The sequence below is a fragment of the Colias philodice genome, chromosome 17, assembly GCF_061535455.1.
Source record: "Colias philodice isolate Cphi_HAF_F1 chromosome 17, ilColPhil1 Martin Lab GWU primary, whole genome shotgun sequence".
In the NCBI taxonomy this organism is placed as follows: domain Eukaryota; kingdom Metazoa; phylum Arthropoda; class Insecta; order Lepidoptera; family Pieridae; genus Colias; species Colias philodice.
In genome coordinates, this window is record NC_143102.1 from 6659661 (window position 1) to 6675438 (window position 15778).

Consider the following 15778-nt stretch of genomic DNA (forward strand, 5'->3'; position numbering starts at 1 on the left):
GCTGTAGCCTACAGGAAAGCCTCGCCAGGAGTCGGTTCAGAAGTGCCATAAATAGAAACGTAGATCGATCTTCCCTCTCTATCCTACACGCATAAGGAACATCGGGATAAAATAGGACAGCTAGACGCTGCGCAGTGATACTACGAGCAATGCCGATTTTCCACGACTCCCTCCGAGGTATCATTGGGAAAAGCTCAATGGTTTAGCGATAATTCTTTTCCAAGATTTATTTTTAAGAATTGGGTTGACGTTTATAATATTTATTTTGACATTAATTTTCGATTCGCTTAGTTATAGTGTAGGTGTACTTGTACTGTAACAGTGTTGTTAAAATGTAGAGATGCTTTTTATATTTTCAGGTTTTATATATTTTAAAGATTTTATGTTTTTTTTAATAATGTAAATATATAATAATATTTATCTTATTTATTCATTCCCTAAATTGGACATCTGGCAAATGTAGAAATAGTTTTTTATATTTTTATTTATTTAAGAACATAGTGAGATTATCCAATACTTTGTATTATATTAATACCTAAATACTTGTATTCATTTGTAAGAAAAATATTTTATTTTCCGTTAATTAAATTGATATCGGAGTTAGCAAGTATCAAGCAGACTTTGAATTGGAATTTGGATCCTAAGTTTGTTTTTATTAATATGACCAATAATTGGTAAATAGTGAATTTTGGATACTGTTTTCCTCAAATGAATGAAGCATAATTAAAATATGTCGGTTAGTTATCTATTGTTTTATACACTCGTACATTAAAACAATTAATTATATAAACATTAAGTTATTTTCATTACAGTACAGATTGAGAAAAAAAGTCGAAATATTGAATAGGAGATAAGAAAATATACGTAATAAATAGGTATGCATCCGATGCAAGCTTCAAATATGCATAGATAATAATAAGATATGTATGCGTCGTGAAACTAAGTTGTTACCTATTGAAAATAAAAACACGAGCTGATTTAAATTTATAATTAGTGTTATTATTTAATTAGGATGCACTGAGTTTTCGTCTAAAATGTTTATGTTTGAAGTTTTATTATGATAATAATAACGAACGAATTTTGAAGCATTTAAAAAATGAACTTTTATTATGCGCCAGCGGGTGTTCTTGAATAAAGCATGAATATAAGCGGTGCTAAAATATGAACAATTTCAAAGTTATTTCATTTAAATAAATTATTGGTTGTTACTAATTACCGTTATTGCGGTGTTATAGTGGTTAATTTCCAGGTTATTTATTTATTTCAAAACTAAACTCTTCAACTTTATAACATACAAACTTGCTAAATACTTATTAATTGCTAAATACTTATTATTATTAATAGGTAGGTATTATAAGTTTCTCAAATCTCTAGAGAATCGAAACTTTATAAGATCTATCTTTCAATGCAGTACCAACTGGTTACTGGTAAATATATATAATTCTTATACATTTAATCTGCACATACGACACAATGTAAAATCCTCTCAATATTAATAAATGCAGGGCCCCTTACAGAATCATTAACTTTTCGGTTCTCGGCGGTCGCTAAAAGCTTTCACGTTGGGAATGTAATCAAATAGTTTTGCATACACATGATATTAAGTATTTTTCAAATATATCGGGAAATTTTAAATTGTCCCATTTTAGTTGGAAAGTATAAAACCGAAATTTTTAACATATTATTATGTAGGTACGTATTATTTTAACTTTTGAAATATGTAAAGGCATAAGTTATATGCTAATTTTTAATACATCTATTAAAGTAGATAACCATTTATTAAAATGTGAATTTTCCAAACGCACATTGTTCAATTATAAATTTATCACATTAAAATTCAACAATACAGGATGAAAAACGATATGGAAATACGCGTATGGAAATTCTGCGTTTGCCGAAAAACCGGGATGAAAAAAACAAGGATTATGATAAATAATGTCCACGTTCAACCAAAATCCGTGTTTTGACTTTTAATTATAATTACCAATTAATGTCGGCTTTGTTGGAGTAGCCTGAATAAATAAATAATTTCCCAATTCTAATAGGATATACCTAAGTTCAAAGACGGCTTCCCCGTGGTACATATGAAAAATAGATGTTGGCCGATTCTCAGACTTACCCGATATGCACAGAAAATTTCATGAGAATCGGTCCACCCGTTTCGGAGGAGTATGCAGACTAACATTGTGACACGAGAATTTTATATATAAGATATACAAAAAATATAAAATAAAATATAATATAAATATTGATAATTTAGTTCAATATATATTTTGGGCGCTAGCAAAAAAACACAATATAGAAGTTTCTAAACAGTGGTGGCTAAAAACACTTGACACTACCTCAGGTGAAAGAAAATATGACCGCGAAGATAATGTGGGAAATTCCAATACAAACAGATCAAACAATAGTACATAATAGACCGGACATTATATATATAAATAAAACAGATAATAAAACATATTTAATAGACATAACAGTACCATCAGATTATAATATAGGACCAAAAGAAATAGAGAAATTAAGCAAATACCATCCTCTTAAAAATGAAATAGCCCGGCTATAGGAGCAACTGGAATCGTTGCTAAGAGTATAAATAAGTACTTAGATGAATTAGACGCGAACATCAACATACAAATATTGCAAAAACAAGCGGCAATACATTCAGTCAATATCATAATTCATAAGCAAGGTGCTAGGAAACACAGTATTTATAAATAGAGATTCCGAACCTCCTCTTCCTTGAGGGTCTCAGGGCGGGAGTTAGGAATAAAAATAATAAACCGAGCTACAGCTCGAGTAGAAAAGTTTTTTCAAAACCATAATAAATATTGTACATAATATTACCTATCATTACATTAAGTTTGAGAAAACTTATGATACATACAAGAAAATATTTATGCAGCATTTATGTGGTTTAAGTATGGTTGGAGTCGTTTTAACGTTAAATACTCAATTCGGAAACTATATATTTTAAATCTCCCTTTTATCAATTTACAATAGAAGAAGATGTAGAAACAACCTTTTCCTGTCAACAAGTCATGTGTGCTATAAGTACCTACTGTGTGCAGATCTAAGAATTAATAATGCTGGATTGAAGAATAATGTTTGTAAACTTAACGTAAGTAGTTACTAATATTTTAAGTCTCGATGATAGAAAATCCTGGCTTAGCTGGTTCGGTTTTCGGAGCGGGTTTTCAAATTTTTTCAAAGAAAAACTCGTATAGTTCCCGTGGGATTTCCGGAATAAAACCTATCCTATGTGTTAATCCAAGTTACCTTCTATTTGTGCTAAATTTCATTGTTATCGGTTCAGTAGTATTTGCGTGAAAGAATAACAAACACACACACATCATTATGCGAGGAAAATATTTAAAAACAATTCCAAAATGCATCAAACGATACCCAATGGAAGACTTTCTGTTTAAATTATATATTATGACCTAACTGGTTATTAGGCTCTACGGTTTCTACCCCGGAAAAAGCTTTTAACTTCTAGGTAACTTCTTTCCGTTAGTGGGAGGCTTTTTAAAGGGTAAGTATAGATACTATATCTATAGACCATTTTAAAGCCGACAGACATACAAAATATCGCATTCATAGAATAGGGTGTAGGTAAGCTACGTTCTCGTCGAGAGGAGCATAATATCTAAGTAGGTACTTATTTACATATCAAATCAGTTAATGCGACTATTCTTTGTATCACAATAAAGAAATGATAAGCTGAAAGATATATTACTTATCTTTAATTTATATTGATTCCTTATCTTATTATTAGATATTTAGTGTACAAACGGCCTATGTGGTAATTTGTAGTTAGGTAACGGCGGAGTGAACAACAGGTAAGTAGATAGGTATTTATTATTTTTAAATATATTTTATTTACTGAGTAAGTTTTTTTTTCTGATTTTGATACTAAAACTAATTGGTAGGATCTATTATCTAACCATTAACTTACACAACATTTAATTAAGTTTATTATCTTTGCAATATACCTACTGTTTAAATTGCGGTAAAAAATAACAAAAATTATGTTACTAATGTACTTATTATACTTAATACTTATTACGTTTCAGTAAAAAATGCCAAAAATCGTGTTACGTTACTTCAATGTGAAAGGGCTTGGGGAAGCAATTCGCACTCTACTCGCGTACGGAGGGGAAGATTTTGAGGACGTTCGCTATACTGAAGAGGATTGGCCAAATATAATGTCTTGTAAGTTATGATTTTTATTATAAATATCACAAATATTAAATGAGTTTTACGTTAGAATGTACAAATATATATAATTTAGTTGTGACTGAATACGTCATAACCCACGGTTCCTTCCCCGGGGGCCGTGGGTATCTATGCAAGATTTCCTCACTTAAAAAAAAGGTTACAAGTTTGTACTCTCATATGCTATAACAAATGATTTTATAATTTGATATTATACCTATTGTATTTTACTTTATAAATTCATTGCATAGTTTGTTTAGGCTGTTTGTTTGGCATTGGCTGAATATACCTACCTAATAGACTAATAGTGCGAGAATTTTAGCGAAGAATGTGTTTGTAAAATATATAGTATCGCTTCAAACGCAAAAAGCTTCAAATAAACTTCAAACTAAATGAAATTGATATGATTGGTTCTCTATAAACACATCCCTCGCACATCTTTTGTGGAAAAGCACCCTAAAAAGCTTATTAACATCACAAAAGTCCAACCCTTTAGATTAGATATCTACATGTTCAAACTAAATTAATACTTTGATGTTTCAGCAACACCATTCAACCAATTACCCACACTGGAAATCGATGGTAAAGTGTACGCTGAGAGCAACGCGATATCCCGATATCTCGGCCACAAGTACGGCCTAGCTGGCGACAGCTTGGAAGAGTCTCTTGAGATCGATCAAAACGTCGATTACTTCACCGATTTACGATACTGTAAGATTCTTTGTGTTTTAACGATTACTTACCTTCTATGAGTTTTGTTAATAAATTGTACGTAGGTACCGTACGTATGGTAGGTACCTAGGCGTAGAGAATGGTTAGCCACTTTTCCATCATAACGACAATAAGCTGAATCCGTGTCTCCACTCGAGTGGTACCTACCAATGTGAAGATTTTTGTCAAATTATTCTTCAAACAACATAATTACATAATGATTACATAGTTATTTGATGGTTATTTATCATTTAATTTTTTAGTAACTACCTAAAATCAATCGATTTTAACTAAGAATTAAACGCGTATTCTTATATTTTCTTTTTATTAAATTTAAGCTGCTGCACAAGTACACTACGAAGAGGATCCCGAGGTTAAAAAGAAACTACAAAAAGTATTTTTCGAAGAGACAGCTCCGGCAAAGCTTAAGAAATTGAATGATATTATAAGTCGTAATAACGGCCATATTGCATTGGGAAAGGTAAGACTCCAGATAAAATATATTCTACTACCTATCTATAGGATATTTTAAATTTTGACCTTCTGATTCAAACAGCTCTTCTGCAACACGCATCGCGATGAAACATTATATTCAATAAATCTGCATCGTAATACGAAAACATCAATATGTGTTTCATCGCAATACGTGAGAGAACACTTAAAATACGTATGAGTATGAGAAGACACGAACCTATCTGTCTGTCTCTCTCAGCATATATAATAAAATAATTACACATTGGAGTAAAGTAGAAACAAGTCCCTTACATATCATTACATTATATAAAAATAAGTCTATTAATTATCCGAAATTGCAAAACTGCAAAAAAAAATAGAAACATAGAGACACTTTTCTAAAAGAAACTGCCGAAACTTTACTATGAATGTAACATAAGGTGTTTGCTATTTGCTGAAAAGGCCTTGGATATTGCTAACAAGTTAACATAAAACCTTTATAAAAAATTAGTATTAAAATTACAATTCGTCTACCTACTCAATATACAAATACGAAAAACTTAACTGAATCTTTTGTTTCAGCTTACATGGGGTGACTTCGTGTTCGCAGGAGTATTCAATTATTTAAAAATGATGTTAGAGTTGCCAGAACTCGAAAAACAATATCCCAGTTTCCAGCAAGTCATAAATGCCGTTTACTCTGTGCCTAAAGTAAAAGCGTTTAGTGATCTTGCTCCTAAAACTGATGTTTAAAAAATTAGTAAATTTCGCCATTTCTTATTTTGAATACATACGTGATACTAAACATTGAAGCGAAATTTTTTATATATCAAATGTAGTTCAAAATATACAAATATTCTAAACTATTTAATTTTTCAATTACTTTTAAATTAAACACAACAATAAAAATTTTATAAAAATTTATTGAAATTTCATTAATATTTCTGCATTCATTGAATATGTAAACAACAACAAATTATTAAGAAAATATCAACTCTTAATTAATGTAACTGGTATGACGCACAGTCTAAATTTTTGTAACAAAAGAGCATTGTACATTACTTGTGTAAAATTAACACTATGTTAATAGAAATCAAGCATAATGAGTCATAATGTGCATAAACTTAAATACAGTTCTGAAAAGTAACTTTTAAGAATACAGTTAGTATTATAATTTAATGATAATTTGGATTATTATTTCTGCCATCCAGTGACAGTAATAATTCAAACAAATATGTTTAAAACCTGAGGAAACTTTAAAAAAACAGTGGATTGAGGACAGAAAGTATGTGGAATTCTAATGTATCACTTAAAACTTATGTTAACCCATTGAGCCCCGAGCGGCCCGATCGGTCCACGACGCAATAGATTATCTATTGTGTCTGTGATTCCGGGGCCTGAGTTATTAATGCATAGCTTTCAACAAAAACCGTCAGAAAACTTAATATCTATGTAACTGTCTTTTTATTTACAGTTTTTACTTATATATACTTGTATTTCTTATAAATATAAAAGTTGGACGGAATGTCATAAAAATGGATGGAATAATTTGCAAGTAATATAAGTATATTACTTATCACAGATTTATCTCTTAACACTGAAATAGTACAAAACGTCATTAAAATCAGAAATTCTATTTGGACGGACAGATGATATTCTTACTCCATTATTTAGCATGGTCAAGAAGCATGATCATGATAATGTTACAAGCAAGGTTGGCAGCATTACACCCAAGATTAATGCTATACTTGATTGTATAGTCACAGATCCATTGCACTCGTCAGCTGAGCAATAGCATTCCTCCCAATACACTCCATTATCGTAAACTCCCCAATTACAAACACCTGTAACACCTGTTTCAGCAACGGAAGCACAACGTCTGATCACTTGTCGCCATCTACCGTCCCCTAAAATTGAGTAATACGAAAAATATTAAGTAATATAACACACTACATCTACTTTTATTAACATGAGTTGTTTTAACAGTTAAAACCAGTAAACCAGGATCTGGAGGTAAATTATATTTCGCAGATTTCAGGTTGGATATTACTTATCATGGATGTAGGTACCATTTAAACATTCACAATAATCATCAAAATATGTTCTGCTTCTATTTATGCTTGTAAGATTATACATATTATTTGTATCACAAGGTGATATTATACAAAAGGACAACAAATTAATAATGAATCAACTTACAAATAAATCCTTTAGGCCCCTGTTGAGTTAACTTCATACAGAAAGAGCCGGGCATATGAGATTCATCGCTATTGCATTCGACTGCTATGTGGCTGTCTGTATCAAATCTTTTATAAGCTCCACATGTATCTTCATATAGATTTTGTGAAGATGCGCATTGGTAACACCTCACAGACAAAGCTGAAAAATTATATTAGGTTCACGATACTTATAATTAACAGCAAATGAATTAGAAACAGTTAAAAAATAAAGTTATTTACCTGCAGGCAAAGCAGACAGCATAAAAAATATAACAGCCTTATTCGTCATTGTTAATGCGTAGGCAAGATACTATTATTTAAAAAAGTTTTGTGAATTCAATTTTATAAGGACTTTCAAGATTACTTTGAAATTTGAATTGCGATTTCTTCAAGAAATATGACAACAACATAGACAGAGAATCCAACAACAATGAAATAAATACCTATTTACAAGTTACAACACTCAACAGTCAAACGTACACACCTTAAATCTGTATTGCCAGTTGTAAGAAACGATTTTCAAGTTTGACTTGGATTAGCGCAATCATACAAATATAAAATAATTTATATATAACAAATATAAAAATTACATATAAATATAAAATAATGTGTGTAAGGATGCAGCATTCATTCTTGAGAATTTGTTAAAATAAATTTTCATACTGGTTTCGAGTTGGCAAATCGTGCGGCGAGAAAAAAAAAATTGCAGATTTTCGGTGGTATGGCGACCATTTAGAATCGTCCGAAAAGTATGGCATGGCGATTTTCGTAAATGGCGGCACGACGATGGTTACGTGTGCAAAAGTTAGCCTGGTACAAATGGTTGAATTGTTTTTTTTTGACGTAACAACGTCTTATAATTCGATAGAGCCGGCTGCACGCACGAAAAAACATGACTCATGCGGCGTTACCTCGCTCTGAGGCGTTCCGTAAGGCTTGAAGTGCAAGCGAGAGCGCGAAACGAGCGACAAAGAAGCACAATCGGACGTTGTCACGTTCAACTATCGTCAGTAAACCGACTTTACAGACAACCAATTTTTTTAATCAACGCATTCGCGTCGGTATGGCGGGCTTTAAGTTACACCGGAAAAGTATGGCATGACCTTAGATCAAAGGGCATGACACTACCACCTACATCTTTTTTATGGGCTATCAGTAAATTCTAAAATTTTTGTGTTACAAATCGTTTGACTTTCGCTATTTATCCGACGAGTTCGACTAACGCCCCCGCGATTAACCCGCCGGTACCAGCGTTCTGACCATTATTTTTCTTTTTGTCATTGCGTACTCAGTCCCTGTAGAACCGCCATCCTGTTACAATAATTAATGTCCCGAAATTTTGTGTCAGTATCTTCCGGCATATACACTTGTCCCTAAGCTTGTCCCCCAGGCCGGAAGGCAGATTCTCACCCGTCATCGCCATTCCCAATTTTTGCTCAATAGCATATTATCTATTGCTTGCAAAAATTGGGAACTCGAGTAACAGGTCAGGAACCGTCTCCCCAACTCCAGGCTGACAGAGACACGACGGATTCTCCTTCAGATTGAATCTGTTCAAGTAGAACGAAGTGACCAGTCAGTACTTGGTGATAATATGTTGGATGTGAAGTGAAATTTGTCTACAAACATTTATTTAAGCGTTTAAATCGCGATTAAATGCAATTCATCGATTTATCTTATCTGTTGTTTTATCAGACACAGGACACAGGTAAGTCAGAGTGAAATTATGATGAATAGAAGTTTTCGTTTACCTACATATTACGTAGTAACCAAGTAGTAATAATAATTATAAATCTGTGGTTAACCTGTTTGACATTACTTGCTCTGTGTGTTTGACTTGACAGCTAAAAGTTACCGTGTTTTGGTTGTTGAACATAAAATAAACGGCGAATATAATATACACAATTGTATATTTCTGAATTTACCAAGTTAAAATCAATAAAAATAATGGTTTTATATATCAAACACATGTTGGTTGCATATGTTATTCTTAACATAGTGTCGAATGGTAAGTTATTATCAACGGCGTTGTTGTTTTGGTCACGCCCTGAAACTACTTTGATTCTATCATATTACTTCCAGCTTTATGTATTAAATGTTGGAGCTGCAGATCTAGCAACGATCCTAAATGTGCAGATCCATTCGATAACAGTACGGTACCAATTACGGATTGCAAACAAGAAAAAGGTTTAAGACATTTGCCGGGAGTAAGACCTTCTATGTGTCGGAAGATAAGACAGAAAGGTAACTTTTATTATTGCATATAAGACTGTACGCTAGAAAAATTTGAGAATTTTATAGAAAGTATATTGTACTAGCTTTCTGCCCGCGTTTTCAGAGAAAAACCCGCATAGTTCCCGTTCCCGTGGGATTTCCGTGATGAAACTTATACTATGTGTTAATCCAAGTTACCCTCAATATGTGTGCTAAATTTCATTTTAATCGGTTCATTAGTATTTGCGTGAAAGAGTAACAAACACACACATATCCTCACAAACTTTCGCATTTATAATATTAGTAGGATAGGATATCAATATCCCAAATTGCATTCAAAGTTGCCAAAATATTTATCTAGATTTAAAACCACTGTTAGTATGTTTATCTTTATAATTATATTTCATTGTGCATATGCTTATTACTGAACTCTTAAATGTCTGGATCAATAATAAAACTATTTGCGTGTTGTCAAGGTTATTTGAGAATGGTTTGGAAATATCATTTTAACGTGAAGGAAGCCACAGGCAAACTCTAGTTAATACATATTATTGTTCTCATTATCACCTAAACTAACAGCCAGTGGTTTACCCATGCAACGTCCCTCCGTACAAATGTTTTTCAAACTTAACGTTAATAGTCATTTGGGAAAATTAACAAAAAAAGGTTGTTGTTTCAATCAATTTTATTTGAGTCACTATTAATGTTTAATGCTATCATTCACATCATAATTACAGCCTCATTGATTCGCCTATAGGTGAAAAAAAAGGGAATTAACAAGTCAAGCTGTTGTACATAGTGTATTTTAAGCATTTATTTGTTGGATTTTTTTTTCCATTTATATATTAAATAAATTATCATGTTCATAGCAACTTTTTACCATGTAATGATAAATGAACCCTTGGTTGTTTAATTAATTTAATTTTTAAATTTACAAGATTTAAAACAATAAGAATCAAAGTTTGTTTATATGAATTAAGAAATATACATATTATAATATGAATTAGGACAAGACAATTATTTTTTTGTTGCAGACCAATCTATGTTATTTAGTTCTTTATACATATAATATTTTACTATCATAAATCGTTTTAATTAACTAAGGAATCATGCTGTAAGTAAAAAAAATAACCCAATGGTCTGCTAAGAATAGTATTGACTATGGCATGATCCATTGCAGTTGTTAAATCACCGAAATCGGAGTATGTATATGATTTTTGGTTATCATGTGTAATACTCGCGACTAAATTTTTTGTGATCAAGTGCCAAGTTGGAGCTGGCATCCTCGTCAGCAGAATTGTCGTGTCTGGCGCTACGAAGGAGGAACTTGATATTATTGATCGCAGAATTATGTAATGCTGGCAATTATTTGCCGGTTACCTTTGCAAACACGGTTAATGCGTGCATTGATTTGTTGCATCTCTAGCAGGAAAGAGGTAAAATTTATAACATGATTTCTTCTATGGGCACTGTTCCTATGCCGCGAGATGAACGATGAAAATATAATACAGCTTTAATCAATTCTTCAAACCCGTCTTTATGATTTTGTTTTATTTTTCTTCTAAAATTTGTTTCAATAAGCCAGTCAGTAAAATCTTTTCTGTTGTTCTTTCTGAAATCTTTTCTTAAATATCTGAAGTGACTGTTATCGAGATCACTGTGTTTGACCCGTTTATGAATGAAACCGTGTTCAGAAAGGTTTAAATTTGCTTCCCAGCAGTTGGTATGGATTATTGAACCTTCCTGGACGTGTTTCTTTATAATTGACACAAATATATCTTCCGAATTTTCATTATCGGGACACAATTCTAGTCTTAAATCATGATGATTATCTTCTATCATTCTTATGACCCAATTCCCTTCTATATTTCGGCCACTATGAAATTTTCTTTCACAAATCATAGACTTATCTATATGTACCACTTTGGTTGGTCCACCGATTTTGTCAAGACCGTTTTGGTGCTCTAATTCATAAAAAACAATTGATTCTCTAAAGTAACTAAACCAAAATGTAATAGTTTTTGATGAGATCACCAGGTCATCATCTGTGGCCAATTCAATTTGGGTTTGATGATGGGATAAATCAAGACTGAATGCATACATCAATTGGAACAATGATGTTATTTTTAGGTGCACATTTTCGAAGAAAGTACCTTGCGCACGGGACACAGACCTTGACCCGCAGGTACGCTTTCGGCACCTGAACGTTCCTATCTGGCCTGTAGCTTGCAGAGTCATAGGGGTTTTGTGCCTTTGACACTTTTTCTCTCTGGGAATCATCCCCCGCTCCTCAGCAAACTGTAAACATTGCTCTTTAGTGGCTAGTTTACTGAAGATTTTTCTCCAGTTCCACATAGACCTAAAGCAAAGAACATTTAGTATTAAAAACTATTATTGTAAAGAAAACGGTAATATTATATTGCCATCCCCAGAATAAAATGATAACTGCAATTACCATAGTTTTATTGTTATGCCTTATTTGAAACCTATGAAGCCTAATACATCTATAATTTTTTTTTTATTTTTCTCTTATAATACACAAAGTTATAAGCTATTACAATAATATTCATTGTTTATTCCCAGAACATATTCATACTAGAAAAAAAAGATAGTATAATGGTAGTGAAAAAGTTTCTTTACTCTTAATGTGATAATAACTTTTACAATAATATTCTTGGAAAACAAATCAGCGAATTAATGAGAAACACCTATTATTATTTTATTCAAAGTCAAATGCTACTTTTTAAATTTTAATTATCTTCAGTTCTGATAAAGTTATTAAAACTAATTTGAAAACATAATAAAAGTTTAAAAAATTTGCTACTACTGAGCCTATTTTTATCTCTACGTCTATTGCTTGGCAAGTTATAGTCAATTATTGGTGTTTTATTTTTCTTAAAAAGTTGTGTTTTTGCAGTTATTTTATTCTCTGGGGATGGCGATATAAACTATTTGGGTCAATGACATCTGAAGAACAAAACATGTTTAATATCAATACTGGTAGTTAGTACAATATATAGTTTTTCTTTTTCTTAAATAAGTAATATTGAATGATATTATAAAGTATCATTAATTTTACAATTAAAATGCTGTAAATTAATATTCTATTTGAAATTGGGCATGTGAAGCAAGGACAATCAGACATATTTGTAATTAATCAACAATTTTTAAGCTACTCACCTAATTTCATCAACAGAAAGATGTTTGCTTAAAGAGCCTGTATTACGACGCTGTTCGCCGTCATCATCCTCAACAGTCTCAGATGAAGATGTAGATTGGCTAGGATCAGGACGCGATGAGACAGAGGGCATAAGTGGCTTGTTAGAGTCCGACATATGCACTCCCGAAGTTGTAGACAAAAGCAGCTCACTAGAATTCGAAACTGATGCACTACTCGTAAGCACTGAACAGGTGGCCGTGCGAAGCGGATCACTGCAGTCAAACACTTGCACACTCAACTTTACAGGCGAAAGAGCGGAACTGGAGCACTGAGAATCCGATGACGCCATGGTACTCTCGTTGTTGTAGGGCTATAAAGAAGTAAACATAAAACGATCACGACTGTTGATTGTTGAAAACAACCAGACGGTAACTCAAGTCAAATTCAAATAGAAGTGAGACGACAGTGACAACTGACAAGTTGACAACCTGTGACAACTGACTGGCGACAGCGGATTGATTCACTAAAATAAACATTAAATAAATGAAAATATGTATTATATAATTTTATGTTCATTCAATAAAATTAATTTCTGTAGTTAATACTTATTATTTACATGTTGTTAAAACTCAAATAAATGATTTATGTCTTCATTTTGTGTACAAATATTCTTCGTGAAATAAAACGCGGTTGTGTCAACTGTCAATTCGATACCTACGGCCTACCTACTCAACTCAAAACAGTGCGGTTCAAAACTAAAATCGAGGAAAATTTACTGAATTTCAAGTATTCTTAATCTCAAATTTCAAATACAAAGAGTTTCCGTCAACTAAATTTTCAGATGTAGCTTCCTCAGAACATTAGCCAAGTTTAAATAATTCAATTTGATTGATATCTCTCAATGTTTACGCCGCGGCCGTCGCGGTGTCGAACTCGAAGAGCAACATAGGCTATTGCTGTAGTAGGTAATAGCACTATATTTAGTGTGTTTGTTATGAATATTTTACGTGGAAAATTAGACAATTCAAAAACAACTCATTTCATACATCACTATGTCTCTTTTCCCCAATATTTTCAATATAAAACTAGTTGTAATATTGTCAGTACATACCTACATAATTGTTTAATAAATCTTTTTATAATTTCAGTGAATGGTGAATGGCGTTACATAAGGGACTGTGCATATCTCGGTGAGGTGGGAATTCAAGGAGACGAACGGTTCTGCCTGATGCGAACGGGCACCTATAATATATTTGTAGAATACTGCACATGTAACAGTAAGGATGGATGTAATTCAGCTAGCTTAGCTTATCCAAATGCTGTGGTAGTTGTATTGGCAACTGCCGCTTATTTATTCTCTAAAATGTCATAGTTAATGTAATATTTACAATTTTCTTCAGTACAAAATGAGAAATGTGACATTGTTTAGTATTACCATATGCATTTGTTTTCTTGATTGATGATAGTGAAATAATTAACAACTATGAATGATAGCATATGATTTTTTGATAATTTATATATTCTGAATAGCCTCAACTAGATAATACACAATGAAGCCTTAATTAAATTTAAAGCAGAGGAAAAGATAAATTCAAATTTTTATACAAAATTGAAAATATCTTGGTATATAAATTATAATACTCATTGCTCTTAAAATAGTAATTCCGTTCTATATATATAACTATATTGAATGCCAAGCAAGTATTGGTGATACAGTTTATTTTTGTCTGAATCTCATATATTATATTCTATAGATCTAAAACTTTGTAGTTGTTAAGTTTATTTTCATTTAATTGTATACTTAAACCAGATTGTACATTTCAAATAAACTTAATATGTGCTATGATTAACCCAGTGCATAATATAGCTAGCAATTACATCAAGTAAAAACCATGAATACAATTTCTTATGAAGGTATGTAATTATGTTTACTATGCCAGTTTTATATAACACTTTGCACAAATATCATATTATATACTATTAGTTATGTTGTGTACATTGTTCTAAAACTAGTAGTTATAGTGTTTTACTGTGTCATATTAAAATTTTTACTATTTTAAATTATCAAAGGGCTGAAAGAGATATGGAAAAACATGTAAGGAAAATGTTACCTTATTGCCTTATGTATTAAATAATACTTTTCAATGTTTTTACTATGCATACTGTGTATGAGAAAGTTTACATGTTTTGCCGAATTGGACTTTTTTTAAATGTTGTTGTTTGTCTTCAAATTTGCCATATAACAGGTAGATTTTTTAGTAAAAATTTGCTATTTACTAGTTCGTAAGCTTAAAATACAAACTGGTTTTGTAATATGTTTTACAAGAATTTTACACTTAATATGACTGATTGTTCCGTCCATTATTCTAAGTATTTTTATACAATTGAATCAATAAATAGATGTATGCATGTATGTGTTTTAGTTTTTGTTGTTTTGCACGCCTCATAAGCGAAGCGTTGAGGTGGGTACTACTGTCACTTCGCGCAAAACATCTGATTTTTCAAACTTAAAATGTCTTTATGTATCATACATTGCACTTGTAAGATAATACATACACACACATATTAAGAAAAAACACTATTTTTAACGTTCATGATATTTTTGATGTCATTTTTGTTATTTAAACTAGTTAAAAAACAGTTTAAAAAAGTTCTGTCTTGGACGTCCGTGTGTCTGTATGTGCGGATCCTTTTTCTTGTTAACACGATAGCGACCGAAATACTTTACTAATCGAGTCTTTTTTTTTCTCTTACGCTTGAGTATGCTCAGGAATAGAACCCTTTCATTTTTCAGGGTCTGATT

At 31.8% G+C, this 15778-nt stretch overlaps 3 protein-coding genes across 6 annotated transcripts in view; 2 read left to right on the top strand and 1 right to left on the bottom strand.

The window, feature by feature from the left end:
* Positions 1-6306, top strand: part of LOC149481131 (glutathione S-transferase 2-like) — a 280674-nt gene extending 274368 nt beyond the window's left edge. For 2 of the 3 annotated variants that reach the window (XM_089705658.1, XM_089705657.1), the window contains exons 2-5: positions 4077-4215; positions 4762-4929; positions 5268-5410; positions 5965-6306. In XM_089705658.1, coding sequence (XP_089561784.1) covers positions 4083-4215; positions 4762-4929; positions 5268-5410; positions 5965-6135 — 615 coding nt within the window. In that variant the 5' untranslated portion in view covers positions 4077-4082 and the 3' untranslated portion in view covers positions 6136-6306. Of the gene's footprint in view, positions 1-3787; positions 3843-4076; positions 4216-4761; positions 4930-5267; positions 5411-5964 lie in introns of those variants that run through there. The other variant, XM_089705656.1, reaches the window with a different exon arrangement.
* Positions 6286-8045, bottom strand: LOC149481139 (uncharacterized). The gene is made up of 3 exons (XM_089705673.1): positions 7842-8045; positions 7582-7761; positions 6286-7289 (listed from the first exon to the last, which is right to left on the bottom strand). Exons 1-3 carry the CDS (start codon positions 7888-7890, stop codon positions 7075-7077), a joined length of 444 nt encoding a protein of 147 aa, XP_089561799.1. The 5' UTR covers positions 7891-8045; the 3' UTR covers positions 6286-7074.
* A 1379-nt stretch (positions 8046-9424) lies between these two features.
* crok (crooked) lies at positions 9425-14543 on the top strand. Of its 2 annotated transcripts, XM_089705672.1 has the most exons (4): positions 9425-9609; positions 9684-9845; positions 13012-13940; positions 14124-14263. In XM_089705672.1, exons 1-3 carry the CDS (start codon positions 9549-9551, stop codon positions 13305-13307), a joined length of 519 nt encoding a protein of 172 aa, XP_089561798.1. In that variant the 5' UTR covers positions 9425-9548; the 3' UTR covers positions 13308-13940; positions 14124-14263. The 2 variants fall into 2 exon arrangements, with proteins under 2 accessions (XP_089561798.1, XP_089561797.1); XM_089705671.1 differs by lacking the exon at positions 13012-13940 and having other exon boundaries at positions 14124-14543.
* The last annotated feature ends 1235 nt before the right edge of the window (positions 14544-15778 follow it).

Coding starts and splice junctions, on each gene's coding strand:
- LOC149481139 (XM_089705673.1), bottom strand. CDS start 7,890: ATGACGAATAAGGCTGTTATATTTTTTATGCTGTCTGCTTTGCCTGCA. Junction 7,762..7,841: donor GCTGTCTGCTTTGCCTGCAG/GTAAATAACTTT, acceptor ATAATTTTTCAG/CTTTGTCTGTGAGGTGTTAC. Junction 7,290..7,581: donor GGGGCCTAAAGGATTTATTT/GTAAGTTGATTC, acceptor ACTCAATTTTAG/GGGACGGTAGATGGCGACAA.
- crok (XM_089705672.1), top strand. CDS start 9,549: ATGGTTTTATATATCAAACACATGTTGGTTGCATATGTTATTCTTAAC. Junction 9,610..9,683: donor TCTTAACATAGTGTCGAATG/GTAAGTTATTAT, acceptor TATTACTTCCAG/CTTTATGTATTAAATGTTGG. Junction 9,846..13,011: donor TCGGAAGATAAGACAGAAAG/GTAACTTTTATT, acceptor TTTCATCAACAG/AAAGATGTTTGCTTAAAGAG.